At 38.0% G+C, this 14419-nt stretch overlaps 1 protein-coding gene across 1 annotated transcript; it reads left to right on the plus strand.

The window, feature by feature from the left end:
• Nucleotides 1–7056: 7056 nt before the first annotated feature.
• LOC107779074 (cysteine-rich receptor-like protein kinase 43) lies at nt 7057–11536 on the plus strand. The gene is made up of 6 exons (XM_016599415.2): nt 7057–7253; nt 7346–7482; nt 7728–7938; nt 8985–9219; nt 9333–9483; nt 10972–11536. Exons 1-6 carry the CDS (start codon nt 7190–7192, stop codon nt 11362–11364), a joined length of 1191 nt encoding a protein of 396 aa, XP_016454901.1. The 5' UTR covers nt 7057–7189; the 3' UTR covers nt 11365–11536.
• The last annotated feature ends 2883 nt before the right edge of the window (nt 11537–14419 follow it).

A 14419-nucleotide genomic window follows, 5' to 3' on the forward strand; every position in this document is an offset into this window, starting at 1 on the left:
AGTAACTTTCGATCTACTTTTATTGGGCGGCCAATCGGACGAGATCGGCTTCGCGTCTTTCGTCCAACAATTCTAGGCTCGTATTCATGGCCTCGTTATTTGACTCCTCCGTTACATATTGAAACCTGATGCTAAGTTCTCCGACCTCGACCGGGATTAGAGCTTCGGCACCGTAAACTAATAAGAACAGTGTTGCTCTGGTACTGGATTTTGATGTTGTGCGGTATGCCCATAGAACCTCGGGTAGTATTTCTCTCCGTTTTCCTTTGGTGCCGGTCAATCTCTTCTTAATATTTTGGATGATGATTTTGTTGGTCGATTCGGCTTGTCAGTTCCCGATGGGATGATAAGTTGTTGATAGAATCCTTTTGATCTTGTGATCCTCGAGAAATTTAGTTACTTTGATGTCGATGAATTATTTTTCATTATCACATACAATCTCGGAGGGCATCCCAAATCGACATATGATGTGGTCCCAAATGAAGTCTATGACTTGTTTTCTCTGACTTTCTCAAAAGCCTGTGCTTCAACCCATTTAGAGAAATAATCAGTCATAAACAAAATAAACTGAACTTTACCTGGGGCCGACGAGAGAGGGCCAACGATGTACATTCCCCATTTCATGAAGGTCCATGGGAAGAGGACCGAGTGGAGTAGTTCCTCGGGTTGATGAATCATGGGCGCATGCCTTTGGCATTTATCGCATTTTCGAACGAACTCATCCTTCCCCATATCGGTCCAATAGTACCCTGCTTTGATTACTTTGTGGACCAGCGATTCGACACCGGAATGATTTCCACAAGTTCCCTCGTGAACTTCTCGTAGGATGTAGTTGGTATCTCCCGGTCCCAAACATATTGCCAACAGACTATCGAACGTTCTTTTAAACAGCGTTCCGTCTTCGGACAAAGTGAAATGTGCTGCCTTTGTGCGCAGAGTTCTCGACTCCTTTGGATCCGATGGAAGCTTCCCGTTATTTAAGTACTCTATGTACTTGTTTCTCCAATCCCATGTTAAACTTGTGGAGTTTATCTCGATGTGACCTTCTTCGATTACCGATCTCATGAGTTGTACAACAGTCCCCGAGTTGAGTTCGTCGTCCTCGACCCACGAAACTAAGTTTGCAAGAGCGTCGACCTCGTTGTTCTGTTTTCGAGGTACATGTTGCAAGGTCCATTCCTTAAATCGATGTAGAGTCACCTGTAGTTTATCCAAGTACCTCTGCATTCTGTCTTCTCGGACTTCAAAAGTTCCGTTAACTTGGTTTACCACGAGGAAGGAATCACACTTAGCCTCTATGACCTCTGCTCCCAAGATTTTAGCTAGTTCGAGACCTGCAATCATGGCCTCATACTCGACCTCATTGTTAGTCAATTTTGTAGTTCTGATATACTGTCTTACTACATTAGCAGTGGGTGATTTTAGTACGATGCCTAGTCCGGACCCCTTCGCGTTCGAAGCACCATCCGTAAAGAGGGTCCAGACTCCCGAAGATGTACCTAATTTTATCAGTAGTTCTTTTTCAACCTCGGGTACGAGGGCCGACGTAAAGTCAGCCACGAAGTCTGCCAAGATTTGAGACTTGATGGCGGTTCGGGGTCGAACTCAATATCGTACCCACTGATTTCTACGGCCCATTTGGCCAATCGACCCAAAAGCTCGGGTTTATGCAAAATATTTCGAAGAGGATAAGTTATTATAACACATACTAGATGACATTGGAAACGTATTTTAGTTTCCTAGAGGCGCTTATCAAAGCAAGTGCTAATTTTTCTAAGTGTGGATATCTAGTTTTGGCCTCACCTAAGGTTCGACTAACATAATAGACAGGGAATTGCGTACCTTGTTCTTCTCGGACCAGGACTCTACTTACCGCTATCTCCGAGACTTCCAAGTACATGTAAAGCTATTCGTCTACTTTCGGGGTTTGAAGCAGCGGCGGGCTCGATAAATACCGCTTTAGTTCCTCTAAGGGCTGCTGGCATTCCGGAGTCCATGCAAAATTGCTCTTCTTCTTAAGCAACAAGAAGAATCAGTGGCTCCTATCTGAGGATATCGAAATGAATCGTCCTAGGGCGGCTATCCGCCCCGTCAGCCTCTGCACGACCTTTACATTATCCACTACCGTGATATCATCGATAACTTTGATTTTATCGGGGTTGATTTCGATTCCTCGGTTGGACACCATGAAACAAAGAAACTTTCCCGAGCCAACTCTGAATGCACACTTTTCGGGGTTGAGCTTCATATTGTACTTCCTTAATATATCGAAAGTCTCCTGCAAATTCTTTAAATGGTCCTCTGCTCGTAGAGACTTAATTAACATGTCATCAATATAAACTTCCATTGATTTTCCTATTTGTTCTTCGAACATTTGGTTTACTAGGCGTTGATAAGTTGTACCAGTATTTTTTAGACCGAATGGCATTACATTATAACAGTAGGTGCCGTACTTAGTAATAAACGAGGTCTTTTCCTGATCCTCCGGGTTTATCTATATCTGGTTGTACCGGTGTAGGCATCGAGAAAACTGAGAGTCTCGTGACCGACCGTTGCATCGATCATACGATCGATATTAGGCAAAGGAAAAGAATCCTTGGGACATGCTTTATTCATGTCTTTATAATCTATATACATTCTAAGTTTGTTTCCCTTCTTAGGGACTACCACTATGTTTGCTAACCATTCGGGGTACTTTACTTCCCGAATGGATCATATTTTGAGAAGTTTGGTTACCTCGTCCCTGATGAAGGCATGTTTGACCTCGGACCGGGGCCTTCGTTTTTGCTTTACCGGGCGAAATTTAGGGTCCAGGCTTAGTTTATGGGTGGTAATTTCTGGTGGAATCTCTGTCATATCGAGAAGAGACCAAGCAAAGCAATTTGTGTTAGCTTTAAGAAAATGAATAAGTTTTTTCCTGAGCTCGGGGGTTATACCTTTTCACTTTTTTGTCATTCGCTTCAATATTATTCTCCCCCGATTCAATTCGCTTTGTCAGTTCCGCAAATATTTTCAAGATAGCGGGGTCGGTTCTTGACTCATTCACATTTGATCTCCCCAGCACTGGTTCGGCCCTGTAAACAATTTCCTGTAATGGCTCGGCTTCGACCCTACTCGGTGCGTGGTTCTGATTTTGAAATTGTGCTATTGCAGCTTGTTGAGCCTGCAGTATTTTGAATATTATTCTAAGGCTGATCCCGCCTTCTTCGCCGCCTGTGAGTTATGACCGGCTGATCGAACATCTCTGCGGACTCTATTTTTGGGGTCGACGCCCAGATTTGTATTCAGGGCAACATGGGAACTGGCATCGATAGGGTCTGCAATTGGTACTCCCTCGAGGTCAATTGGAAGCATTTCGTTTCCTGGGGCGGCTACATTGTCGTTTTCGCCATGAAAACCAAGGCCGTTGTCGATGTGTGTGGGTACTGCTTGAGAGTTCGACATACTAATCTTGGAATCAAAAACGCTTACAAGAACAAGTGTAAAGCAATGTGTGTTATGAAAATTAGCACAAGGCAATCACTATTATCTTTGGCCCCACGGTAGGCGCCAAACTGTTTACCCTAAAAACAGATGACAATTGAATTTATATGTGGTTTTAAGGACACATGATTTTACTTGGTACAAACTGAGAAAATATGCAAATTGATATTGAAATAGACTGTAAAGAAAAATAAAAGCAAACCAAATGAGATGTGCATCTCTGGCCCTCGAACCAAATGAAATAGCAAATGAAATATGAGCAGTGTAATAGAGTATTGAGAACCTAAAGAGAAGAGTAGTATAGTGCTTTTTTACTGCTTGAGTCCCCTTTTTACAAATGACCAGACCCCTTTTATATAGTAGGGGAGTCCTACTCTTGATACAATTCTAAATACAGTAAGGACTCTCATGATAGGCTAATTAATCGACCTCTTCTTGATACGTGCCGTGATTTCTGTCGAGATTCTCCCCTTAATTGCGGCTATAACGGCTTTTTTATTTCTTAGCTCGATCTTGATCCTGGCCGATCTCGATCTTGATCGGTCTCTGGGTCTTCGAGCTCGATCTTGGCCGACCTCGATCTTGATCGGTCTCGAGTTTGACAACATATACTTCGCACCATGGATTGATAATACAATGATGAACCTTGAACTATGATGTTCCAATCTCGATTAATCATATGAATGGCAAAACTCGATTTTGACCGTATACAAGTCATTTTCAAAGGATTTTAGAACTAGATATAATCGTTCGCGTCTAATATGACACCTTTCTTAGCTTCTGTTTTCCATGATCAAAAATTAAATTGAGACACTTATCTGATTGTTCACCTCTAATATTACTTGTTTCAAGTTTCAACCTAATATATGATTAACAGTTTTCTTCATAACAGTTGTATCCAGGCAAACTTATGCACCTTAACTAATTCAATATGATACATTCTTCTATCTCTCCCTAGCATAAATAACAAATAATTATGTCCTCATATCCGATCAGCAGTTATCATATCCGATCTCAGAAATTCAGCTTAATCTATTAGTATTGTATCCAAATGATGAGTTCCTAAAGTTTTCAACCAAATTGATGAGTTCCCAATGTTGCAATATTTACGTTGGGGACAAATTGCCAATTTCCACGCTTATGATATGTTGATTCTTGATAATTAGGGTTCATTTAGTAGGGTGTATAAGAATAATGTTGAATAAGGTGTATTAGTAATACAGAGATTAGTAATGTATGAGTTAATAACACAAACATTAGGTATGAATAGATTATTTCTTATCCACAATTTGGTATGGTATATTAATATTTAAAATGTATTACATAATTTTTTTAAAAATTAATTATTTACAAAAATGTCCTCCATGTTCTTTAGCTTTAAGGGACTTTAAAGACAATTTTGGCTTTAATCATGCTAATGCACGCATTTATATAATAGCTTTAGTATTGCTAATATAATGGTTTGTTATGTATTAGTTATACATAGAATAATACCAAATAAGTTGTACAACTAATACTTGCATTAATAATACATATGTTGAAAATATGTACCAAACAAAAAATTAATAATACAAAAAGTTAATGCACGCATTATTTTCTTTAATACATTCAACCAAAATGCAAAGTTAGCTTGAAAGTCTACGTTACTTATGGAAGATCAAATTGTAAAGGTTGGCCAATTCTCTTCGACGAACAAGTCGTGCATGATTTCTCAAAATAGTAAATATGGCATAGTAATATTACTAGAAACTAAGAGGCTCGAAAATTAAAAATGTCCTATAGTAGTTGGAATGTCTTCATCACCTTTTCGCATATGTTCATATTATAAAGTCCATGTCACACAACGCTTCATTGTACTCTTTCTCTGTTTGAATTAAACTTCCATTTGATCATAAATTTTGACTTTATTTTTTCAATTTTCTTTTGGTAACATTGTTTGTTTATGAAATATGATTATGTTTTGGAAAAAAAATTTAAAATTTTTAAGTTTTCAAAAACTGGTTTATGGCAGCTTTTGGGCGAAATTTTTTCTTCTACTCACTAAATTTCAAATTTTTTTCAGATAAAATGTATGTTTAAACACAACTTCAACTTCCAAAAATTATTTTGCAACACAAATTCAATTTTTTTTTTCAAGTTTTAATCAAATCTAAGTCCAAACGCTAGCTAAATAAGTCGTAAATCTAGAATAATCATAATCTTTTAAGACGAAAGAAATTGGGTCATATCAAGAAATTGATCGGGTGTATCGAGATGAGCAATTTATATCGGTATTTGAGGCTTTCAAAGCTCAATTAGTGATCTTCAAGGGCAACTCCCATAACACTTCTATATGTGGGTTTGGAGCTCCGTATCACCAATTAATATCTCTTTTACCCTTACACCTTGTTTGGATGGTTGTTACATATTATTTCATAATGTATCGTATTGTATTGTACTGTATTGTTTGATAAATATAATGTTTGGATAGATTGTGTCGTTTTCTGTTATTTTATGATATCACACACCAGTAATATGAATAATAAACTTGCAATATTATAAAAAAAATTATGATACGATATATAAAAAGGTAGGGTAAATGATAAAATAAAATTATTTAATAATAATGAAGTGTGAGATTGAGAGAAAAAGACAACGTAACGACGCGATCACACCAAATCGGTCGTTATATAAAGTGGCATATTTCGTCATTACGTAACGACGAATTTAATGATATGATACAATAAAATTTAAGTAACAATCAAAACAAACATCGTATATAAAGTAAGAATACGATACAATACAATAGGTAACAACCATTCAAACAAGTTGTAGTTTATATTTTTGAATTTTTCGTGCTTTAGAAACCTCATCCATCTCTATAAAATTAAAATTCTAACGCAGCTCGATTGAAATTTAGTATATGTAAAACCTAAAGCCTTAGTAGTTCCAAAATGGAAACCTTCGCTACTAAAATAGTAACCTCTATTAGTCAATCACTGTCAAAGGGTTAAAAAAAATGGGATATTAATATCGATCCCCCAAAATCTATCGAAATATACTTAAAATAAATTTTTAAAAAATTATTTAGAAAATGACACTTTTGACTCTCGCGTGTCTTTTACAAAAGTAAGAAAAAGAGTCCCGCGTGTGGCATTATATTTGTTACTATTAATTACTACTATAATTTATGGAATTTGTGGAGCAATAAAATTCTCATCTCCTATGAAAGGCTCTTTCCATGTTCAAATTGTCAAAACTATTTCTCATCACATTTAGGATTTGATGTTTATAAATTTCAATTTACTATCAAACTCATAATTTATTGAATTTGTAATTATATATTCTATATATACTTATACCTCATGCCAAACAACGCCTAACTCAGCCTTGTCTGCAGGTACAAAAAAACATCAGCAAATACATACGAGTGAAGAAAAATGCAGCAGCCTAAACTCTGAAATTCCACACAGACACGGTTGCTTCTTTAACATAATTTCTCATACTTAAAAATTTATATAAAGAAAAAATTAGAAATTTTCTGTTAATTTCCCCATTAAATGATACATTTTCATCCATGAACTAAGCCGCATACTATACCAATCCTACCAAAATTTTCTTTACTTCAATATCTATAAAAAAGAAAAAATTAGAATTTTTCTGTTTCCTAGTACTTTATACTAAGTCCTTGATTTTCTTAATGGACTAATCATTTTGTGCACCTGCTATGACCAAACCCAAAAAACTTCTTTCAAACTTTCTGAAACCTTTCTTCTCAAGCTCCAATAAAGGTAAGCAAAAATTGTTGTGAGTACCTTTCTTCTTGATTATCTCTTTTTTATTATTTTGTGCTGATCTTGACTTTTATTGACCAATAATAAAGGACAAAATGAAGAGGACTTGGAGAAAATTGCAGCACAAGAACAGAAGCAATTCCCTTTTGAAGTACTTGTTTCTGCTACTAAAGATTTCCACCCAGATAACAAGCTTGGCGAAGGTGGATTTGGGCCTGTTTTCAAGGTAAAACAAATAAATTCACCAAAATTGAGTCTTTTTCTGCATTGAGTATGAAAAAAACTGAGTTTTTTTTTTCTTGTGAATTGGGTATTCAAAAAGTTGAGTCCTTTTTTTAAAAAAAAAAAATTGGGTACGAAGAAAATGAGTTTTCTTTTTGTGAATTGGGTATGAAAAAATTGAGTCTTTTTTTTTGGATGGGGTATGAAGAAAAAGTCAAGAATCTTGAAAATTTGGATTTTTTTTCATAGGGGATATTGAAAGATGGGAGGGAAATAGCTGTGAAGAAGCTTTCACATAGCTCAAGTCAGGGGACAAAGCAATTCAAGAATGAAGCTAAGTTGTTGGCTCGTGTACAACACAGAAATGTGGTGAATTTGTTAGGGTACTGTGCACATGGGGTAGAGAAGCTGCTTGTCTATGAGTATGTTGCTAATGAGAGCCTTGACAAGATCCTCTTCAGTAAGTTTTGTTACTAGTTTTATCTTCTTAGATCTACTAGTTTTTGGATGTACTTTTAAAATGAACTATAAAGAACTTGAGTACTTCTCATTTTTATTTTGTATAATGTCGGTATGAGATGAATTTAAATGGGGAAGTGAGGATTCATACCGCTGACCCCAACTTGTTTGGGACTGAAGCGTAGTCGTTGTGGTTGTTTTTAAATGAAACAAGCTAAGAGAAAGGATGACCTTCACTATACAAGGATTAAAACAAATGAAAGTGCAAAAGGATGCCTTTGTCGGTCCCTTGAGGAGTGAGTCTACTGGAAATATACTAAGATTTCTAGTTTCAAATAAGCCTTGTCTTTTGGATAAGCATTTGCACTTTGCAATTCGGAAATTTGTTCTTTGAATTATGTTCTCCAAAATCTAGTTCATTGATCTCTGCGTTTTGGTCTAAGTTGCTCCGACACGGCGCTTTAGGTGCCGCACCCGTGTCGGCACGAGTCTAGTATGGGTGTGTGTATGAGATTCGTACTGGATCTGGTCAAACAATTTTGGGTACTTTAACCACCACGGACGGAAAAATTCGAGACGAGATATAATTTGATTCCTGAAATCAGAACCAAAACTAGGGTAAATTTGAAGAAAATAGCATACATTATCTAGGAAATCAATCATTTACTTGTCTACAACTTGAGAATAAAAAAGAAATCGACACTTTGCAAGTTATACGTAAGTATTCCACAATTTCTCATAATTTAGAGATTTTTATATTTTTATTTTTTTGAATTATTTTTAGTTGGATCCTCATACCCGTATTTGTACTAGGATCCGTAGCCCCGAATTTTAGAATTTACTTCTCAAAGGATCCACCCTCTAGATCCGTACTTGTGTCAGACACCTGCACTAGTATAATTCTACTGGCAACCAATTTCTCGCAGTGGTCTTAGCAATAACAGACTCTTTACTTATTGAATCTTTTTAATCTTTCTGAATTTTGAGTAGAAGAAAGATGTTTAGTAGTTTCTCAAGCTATTACTGATTCTAATATTCTTGTATTAGAATCTGCTAATAGAGATGTACTCAACTGGAAGCAAAGGCATGACATAATTATTGGCATTGCTAGAGGGTTGCTATACCTTCATGAAGGTTCACATAATTGCATTATCCACCGCGACATCAAAGCTAGCAACATCCTACTTGATGACAAATGGGTGCCCAAGATTGCCGATTTTGGAATGGCCCGACTATACCCTGAAGATCAAACACATGTTAACACCCGTGTAGCTGGTACTAAGTATGATTCTATTGAACCTCTATGTTGAATCATTTGGTTGAACAATTTTTTGAAAAAAAATTGCTCACTCTATGTTGCTAACGACTCTATTTGATAATTTAAATTGGAAGCAGTGGCTATATGGCACCGGAGTATGTTATGTATGGACATCTATCGGTGAAGGCTGATGTATTCAGTTTCGGAGTTGTGGTTCTGGAGCTCATAAGTGGTCAGAAGAATTCAAACTTTAACAGAGATCCTGATTCTCGGAGCCTTCTTGAATGGGTAAGAACTTGATTTATCCTGTCTGGTTACATCGTCTTGATATTCCTTGTATAACTGGACTAGTAATTTTCCTTTTTATATAGATGAATTTTGGGAACTACAGCTTTTACACAATAGTCACATAGATCATGTTGAGTGTAAAAAGGAGTCCTCGGAATCAATTTACTTAAGAAAGAAGAAAGCAATACACTATTAATTCAGCACTGTTTTAAATCATTTCCTCGGGAATAAGCAATAGTCTATTGAGTCTAAGAAAAAACAGTCAAGGAAAACCCAAATAGATGAGACTCCCAGTAATAATGAGAAAATGACGCCAATTTGGTGCTATATAGAAAATTCTAATCTTATGATTCTTCAGTGAAATATTTCTTCTTACTTTTCATTTGGCGAAAAGTCTATAATTTAAGCTGGAACACTGATTAGCAGGGCATCTTTCCGTGTTGAAGATTGAACAGTTTGATCACAGTCGCATAAGTCATCTTTGGTAGCATAAATTTAAACAGGGATTTGGAAGTAACAGAAGTTGAGATTCAGTGAATCATTCTACAGTAATACTACAAAGGAATTTTTCCAGCAATTGGATGTGGAATAAGTTGCGATTTTGCACGTTCTGTTAGACTGAGCCATCTTAGGACTAGGTGCAGAATGCAGAACTTCAGTTTACTTGATTCAACTGAGCCTAATGAGGTACTTTGGTCCATACTCTATGCGCTGATCAACTGTGTGTGGAACTAGCACTGAATTTATTAACTACATTTAAAGTAACATGAAATTACTTTTGTTTGTGCTGGGGAAGGAGGGGGAAGGGGGGGAGAGGGGACAAAGTCTCATAGGTAGTTGAAGTAAACAAGAAGATACTTATAATGTGTGGAGATCCTCTTAAATGGTTTGTGGCCTTTTGAGTGAAACCATGCGGGTTTGAACTATAATGGACATTATCACACCATGTTAAGAGCGTCTTTTCGCTGGCTTAGCCTGTCAAAAGATACTATGTCGGATTGACTATGGAGATGGAGTGATGGCTTGGAAACAGGATTTGTTATTAGCCCGTTGGAGACACATAAGGAGAAAGCCTATCAGTCTTGTGGTGCGTATTGGTGGCGATAAAAATTTTAGTTGGACAATGTGGGTGGCACATAACGGATCTCCAAATTTGGAGGTAAGAACAAAGTCCCACTTTGGTAAATGAAGGAAAGGAAAAGTTACATATAATGAGTAGGAACTCTTGAATGATATGAGGCCTCTCGGGAAAACCATGTGGTTTGGTTCTAAGCAGTTAATATCACACCATGTTAAAAAGTGTATCCGAGTCTGCTAACAGTTTTGCTTGTGACTAATCCTTGTATTAACCTTGACTTACCAAAAAACAAAAACAAAATAGTACTAATCATATGTTTACATGGTAATTCTCATCAGCCACATTTTACCTCTAATCGACCAAACACCATTAGTCTTTCGAATCTTGACAGATATTTGCTGTTGCTACAGGCATACAAACTTTATAAGAAGGGTAGGAGCTGGGAAATTATGGACCCTGCACTGGCACAATCAGCTATCCCTGATGAGATCGCAATGTACATACAGATCGGCTTATTATGCACTCAATCTGATCCACAAGTACGCCCAACCATGCAACAGGTAGTGGTGATGCTATCAAAGAAACCCGGATCTCTTGATAAAGAGCCAACAAGACCTGGATATCCCGGTTCAAGAATTAGATCTCGCAGACCAGCTGGTACGTCTCATACAACTGGAACCTCCGGTGCATCCAATCTTTCTACGTTCAGCTCCACATCTAGTAGCAACACTGTTAGTGCAAGCAGGTCCATAACTGCAAGACATAGATTGGACCCTCATGGAAAACGTCCTATAGGAGATTAACCGCATTCTTGTTTGAGATTTTGCTCATTCTTTTGTGTATACACTCAATTTTGTAGCAATATAAATTGCTTATAGATAGAGATTAATGTGTAGGATTACCCACTGATAGTCCACATGTAAATAACAGTAGTGTCAAATTCAGTTTACGTGCATTTCGACTATTTTATCGGTATGCTACTTTCCACTATACATATACTGAGTAATTCTTCCCTTTAAGGCTTAGGTGGAGAATCCGAAACCAAAGTGTGGTTCTTTTGAACTCAAGCGACGTAAATAGGTATAAAAAAAACTGGGTACCATTTTATATATTCACTGCGCTATACCTTAACGGCACGTTTGTCCGTTAAGGTATAGTGATTCACCGCGCTATATTTGAACTAAAAAAAATGCGGGTTGTATAGTGTACATATAAGACGCGCTATAGTATAGCGCAGTGAATACATGCGCTATACATACATAAAAACGCAGGCCTCCATCTTCTCCGACCAGAAACCAGTGCCCTCCTCCTTTCCCCATTCCAACGCCCCCCCCCCCCCCCCCAATTTTTAAAGAAAAGAAAATGTCAATGGAGCCGACCCGTCCCACAAAAAGTGTATCTTCTCGGTATTTAGATTTTATTGTTGTACATATATTAATATGTGACTTTATTTTTGTTTAGTGCCCGTAATCGTAATGTAGTGCCCGTAATTATAATGTAGTGCCATTTAGCGTAGTATATTTGTAGTTATTGAAATTAATCATTTAATTATTTGTTAACCCCAAAAATATCTGAAAAAAAGATGATAGTTCAAACACAAACTCTCTCGAATTTTAGTCAACAAATGTAAGAAAATAACATAAAAAATAACAATATTTGTCAAACTAAGTATTTTTATATGAATACTTATTAATTATATAATGTATAGTTACAAAATAATAAAGTAACATATAAAATAAGAAACAAACATATAAAATAATAAACTAACGTATAAAATAATAAAATAACATATAGGCTAATAAACTAACATATAAAATAATAACTAACATATAAAATAATAAATTAACATATAAAATAATAATATAGAAAATGTATCAACTTAAATAATAATATAGTAAAAATATCGATTAAATATTAATATAAAAGATATCGCAATATATTTAAAGATGTTAAGCAATCAAAAAGAAAAATACTTCAATTAATATTGTTCAATTTACAGACATCGTCAAGGAGGTTCCCCATGTGCATCCCGGACCTGCATCTCGAGAGTTAGTGTTGCTACAGGGCAATTATAGGTCTTCATACATCTGGGATGGGCAGTGTTTGTCCCAGACATTCCGCCCCAGACGTATAGACGATATGTGAGAGTTCATTAGGGACCACCCACTCCATCCCCGTATAATTAGATGCCTTCAGGATACGGATTTCTACAGGATCATAGAGATCGGCCGGTTGCAGTTCGACTGGGCGTTGATCACGGCTATGATAGAGCGGTGACAACCAGAGACGCACACATTTCATCTACCCATCGGCGAGGCTACCATCACGCTTGAGGACGTGGAGGTTCTCTTCGGGCTGCCGATTGATGGATTACATGTAGCTTACCCGCATGCTCTTAGAGATTATAGGGGAGTGCATTACGTGCATATGTTGCAGCGACTCACCGGTTTCCAGCCAGCGGAGGAGACTGCATTGAGTGGGGCGAGTCGATTGCAGCTGACGCCCGTCTGGCAGCATCTGGCGGCATGGATGCGGAGATTATGGATGATTCACTGCGAAGACCAGCAAACAAGATTGTTGTTGCTGCTGATGTTTGGTGGTGTACTGCTCCCGAACACTTCGGGAAACTTAGTCAGCTTGATATTTCTACATCATCTGGAGCGGCTAAATGATTTACCTAAATGATTTACCTGGTTACAGCTCGGGTGCAGCTGTTCTAGGTTACCTGTATAGGCAGATGTGTCAGGCATGCATGGGCATCCAGAGAGACGTTGCCGGATTCTTACCGTTGCTGCAGGTGAAAACATAGTCAATTCTTTTCATGATTATAACATACATAGTAAAAAAATACAGTAAATTTAACGTCCACAATCTATATTAGGTTTGGGCCTGGAAACGGTTCCTGCAGTTTTTACCATCGATGGCTTCGGATGCACCACATCCACCGTTTCTCCCTTTTGCTTGGAGGTGGGTTGATAGGCGAGGCTACGGACGCGAGTTCGAGGCTCGACATCATCTCCCCTATTACATGGATTTGTTGGATTTGCTTGAAGGCGCGCAGGTATATGCATACTTAAGTTTACTTGGCTTGGATTTATATGTGTTGTGTTTACTTACGATTCCTGTGTTTAATTAATAGTTCGTATGGAGGCCATACAGCGACGTGCTCATAGCTGGTTTGCCCGATTATTGCTCCCGCGGCCGAGCTATGTGGAGCTCTTCCGTCCCACTAATATGTCTCGATATTGTCGAGCATCATGCGACCGAGCGAGCCCTTCGCCAGTTTGGTCGACCGCAACTTGTACCTATTCTGCCCACTTGGCTTAGGACACATTACCAGCGGGATGATCGTTCCAGGGTTGACCAGACATACTTGGCCTGGCTAGAGGCCCAGATTGAGGTTTGGGACTAGAGGTATGACCTGATTCCGCCACCCCCTCCACCTGAGCGTACAGATGGAGAGCATGAGTATATGGGTTGGTATCGCAGCGTTACCCGACTTCTCGTCGGGAATCCTGTTAATCTTGCTGGTGGTTGGTACATTCCATACGCAGGAGGCATGAGGCACTGATATGTTATTTGTTATACTTACTTATAACGTTACATTATCCATCCGCAATTAATATTTTACATGTTATGCAGGCTATTGGCCTAAATTAGTTCTACCAGTTGAGACTGCAGATGCTACACAGCCGAGGGAGTGGCAGCTTTGCACAGGTTTGGCCGTCGGGTTATTGATCTTGCTGACGAGACACTGAGACGTGCTCGAGATGATGAGCGCTTAGGATACGAGGTTGCTTATGTGCCGCCATAGGAGTACCATCATGGGCCACCAGTGGAGCTTGAATGTGGTAGACA

The sequence above is a fragment of the Nicotiana tabacum genome, chromosome 12 (genome assembly GCF_000715075.1).
Source record: "Nicotiana tabacum cultivar K326 chromosome 12, ASM71507v2, whole genome shotgun sequence".
NCBI classification, from domain to species: domain Eukaryota; kingdom Viridiplantae; phylum Streptophyta; class Magnoliopsida; order Solanales; family Solanaceae; genus Nicotiana; species Nicotiana tabacum.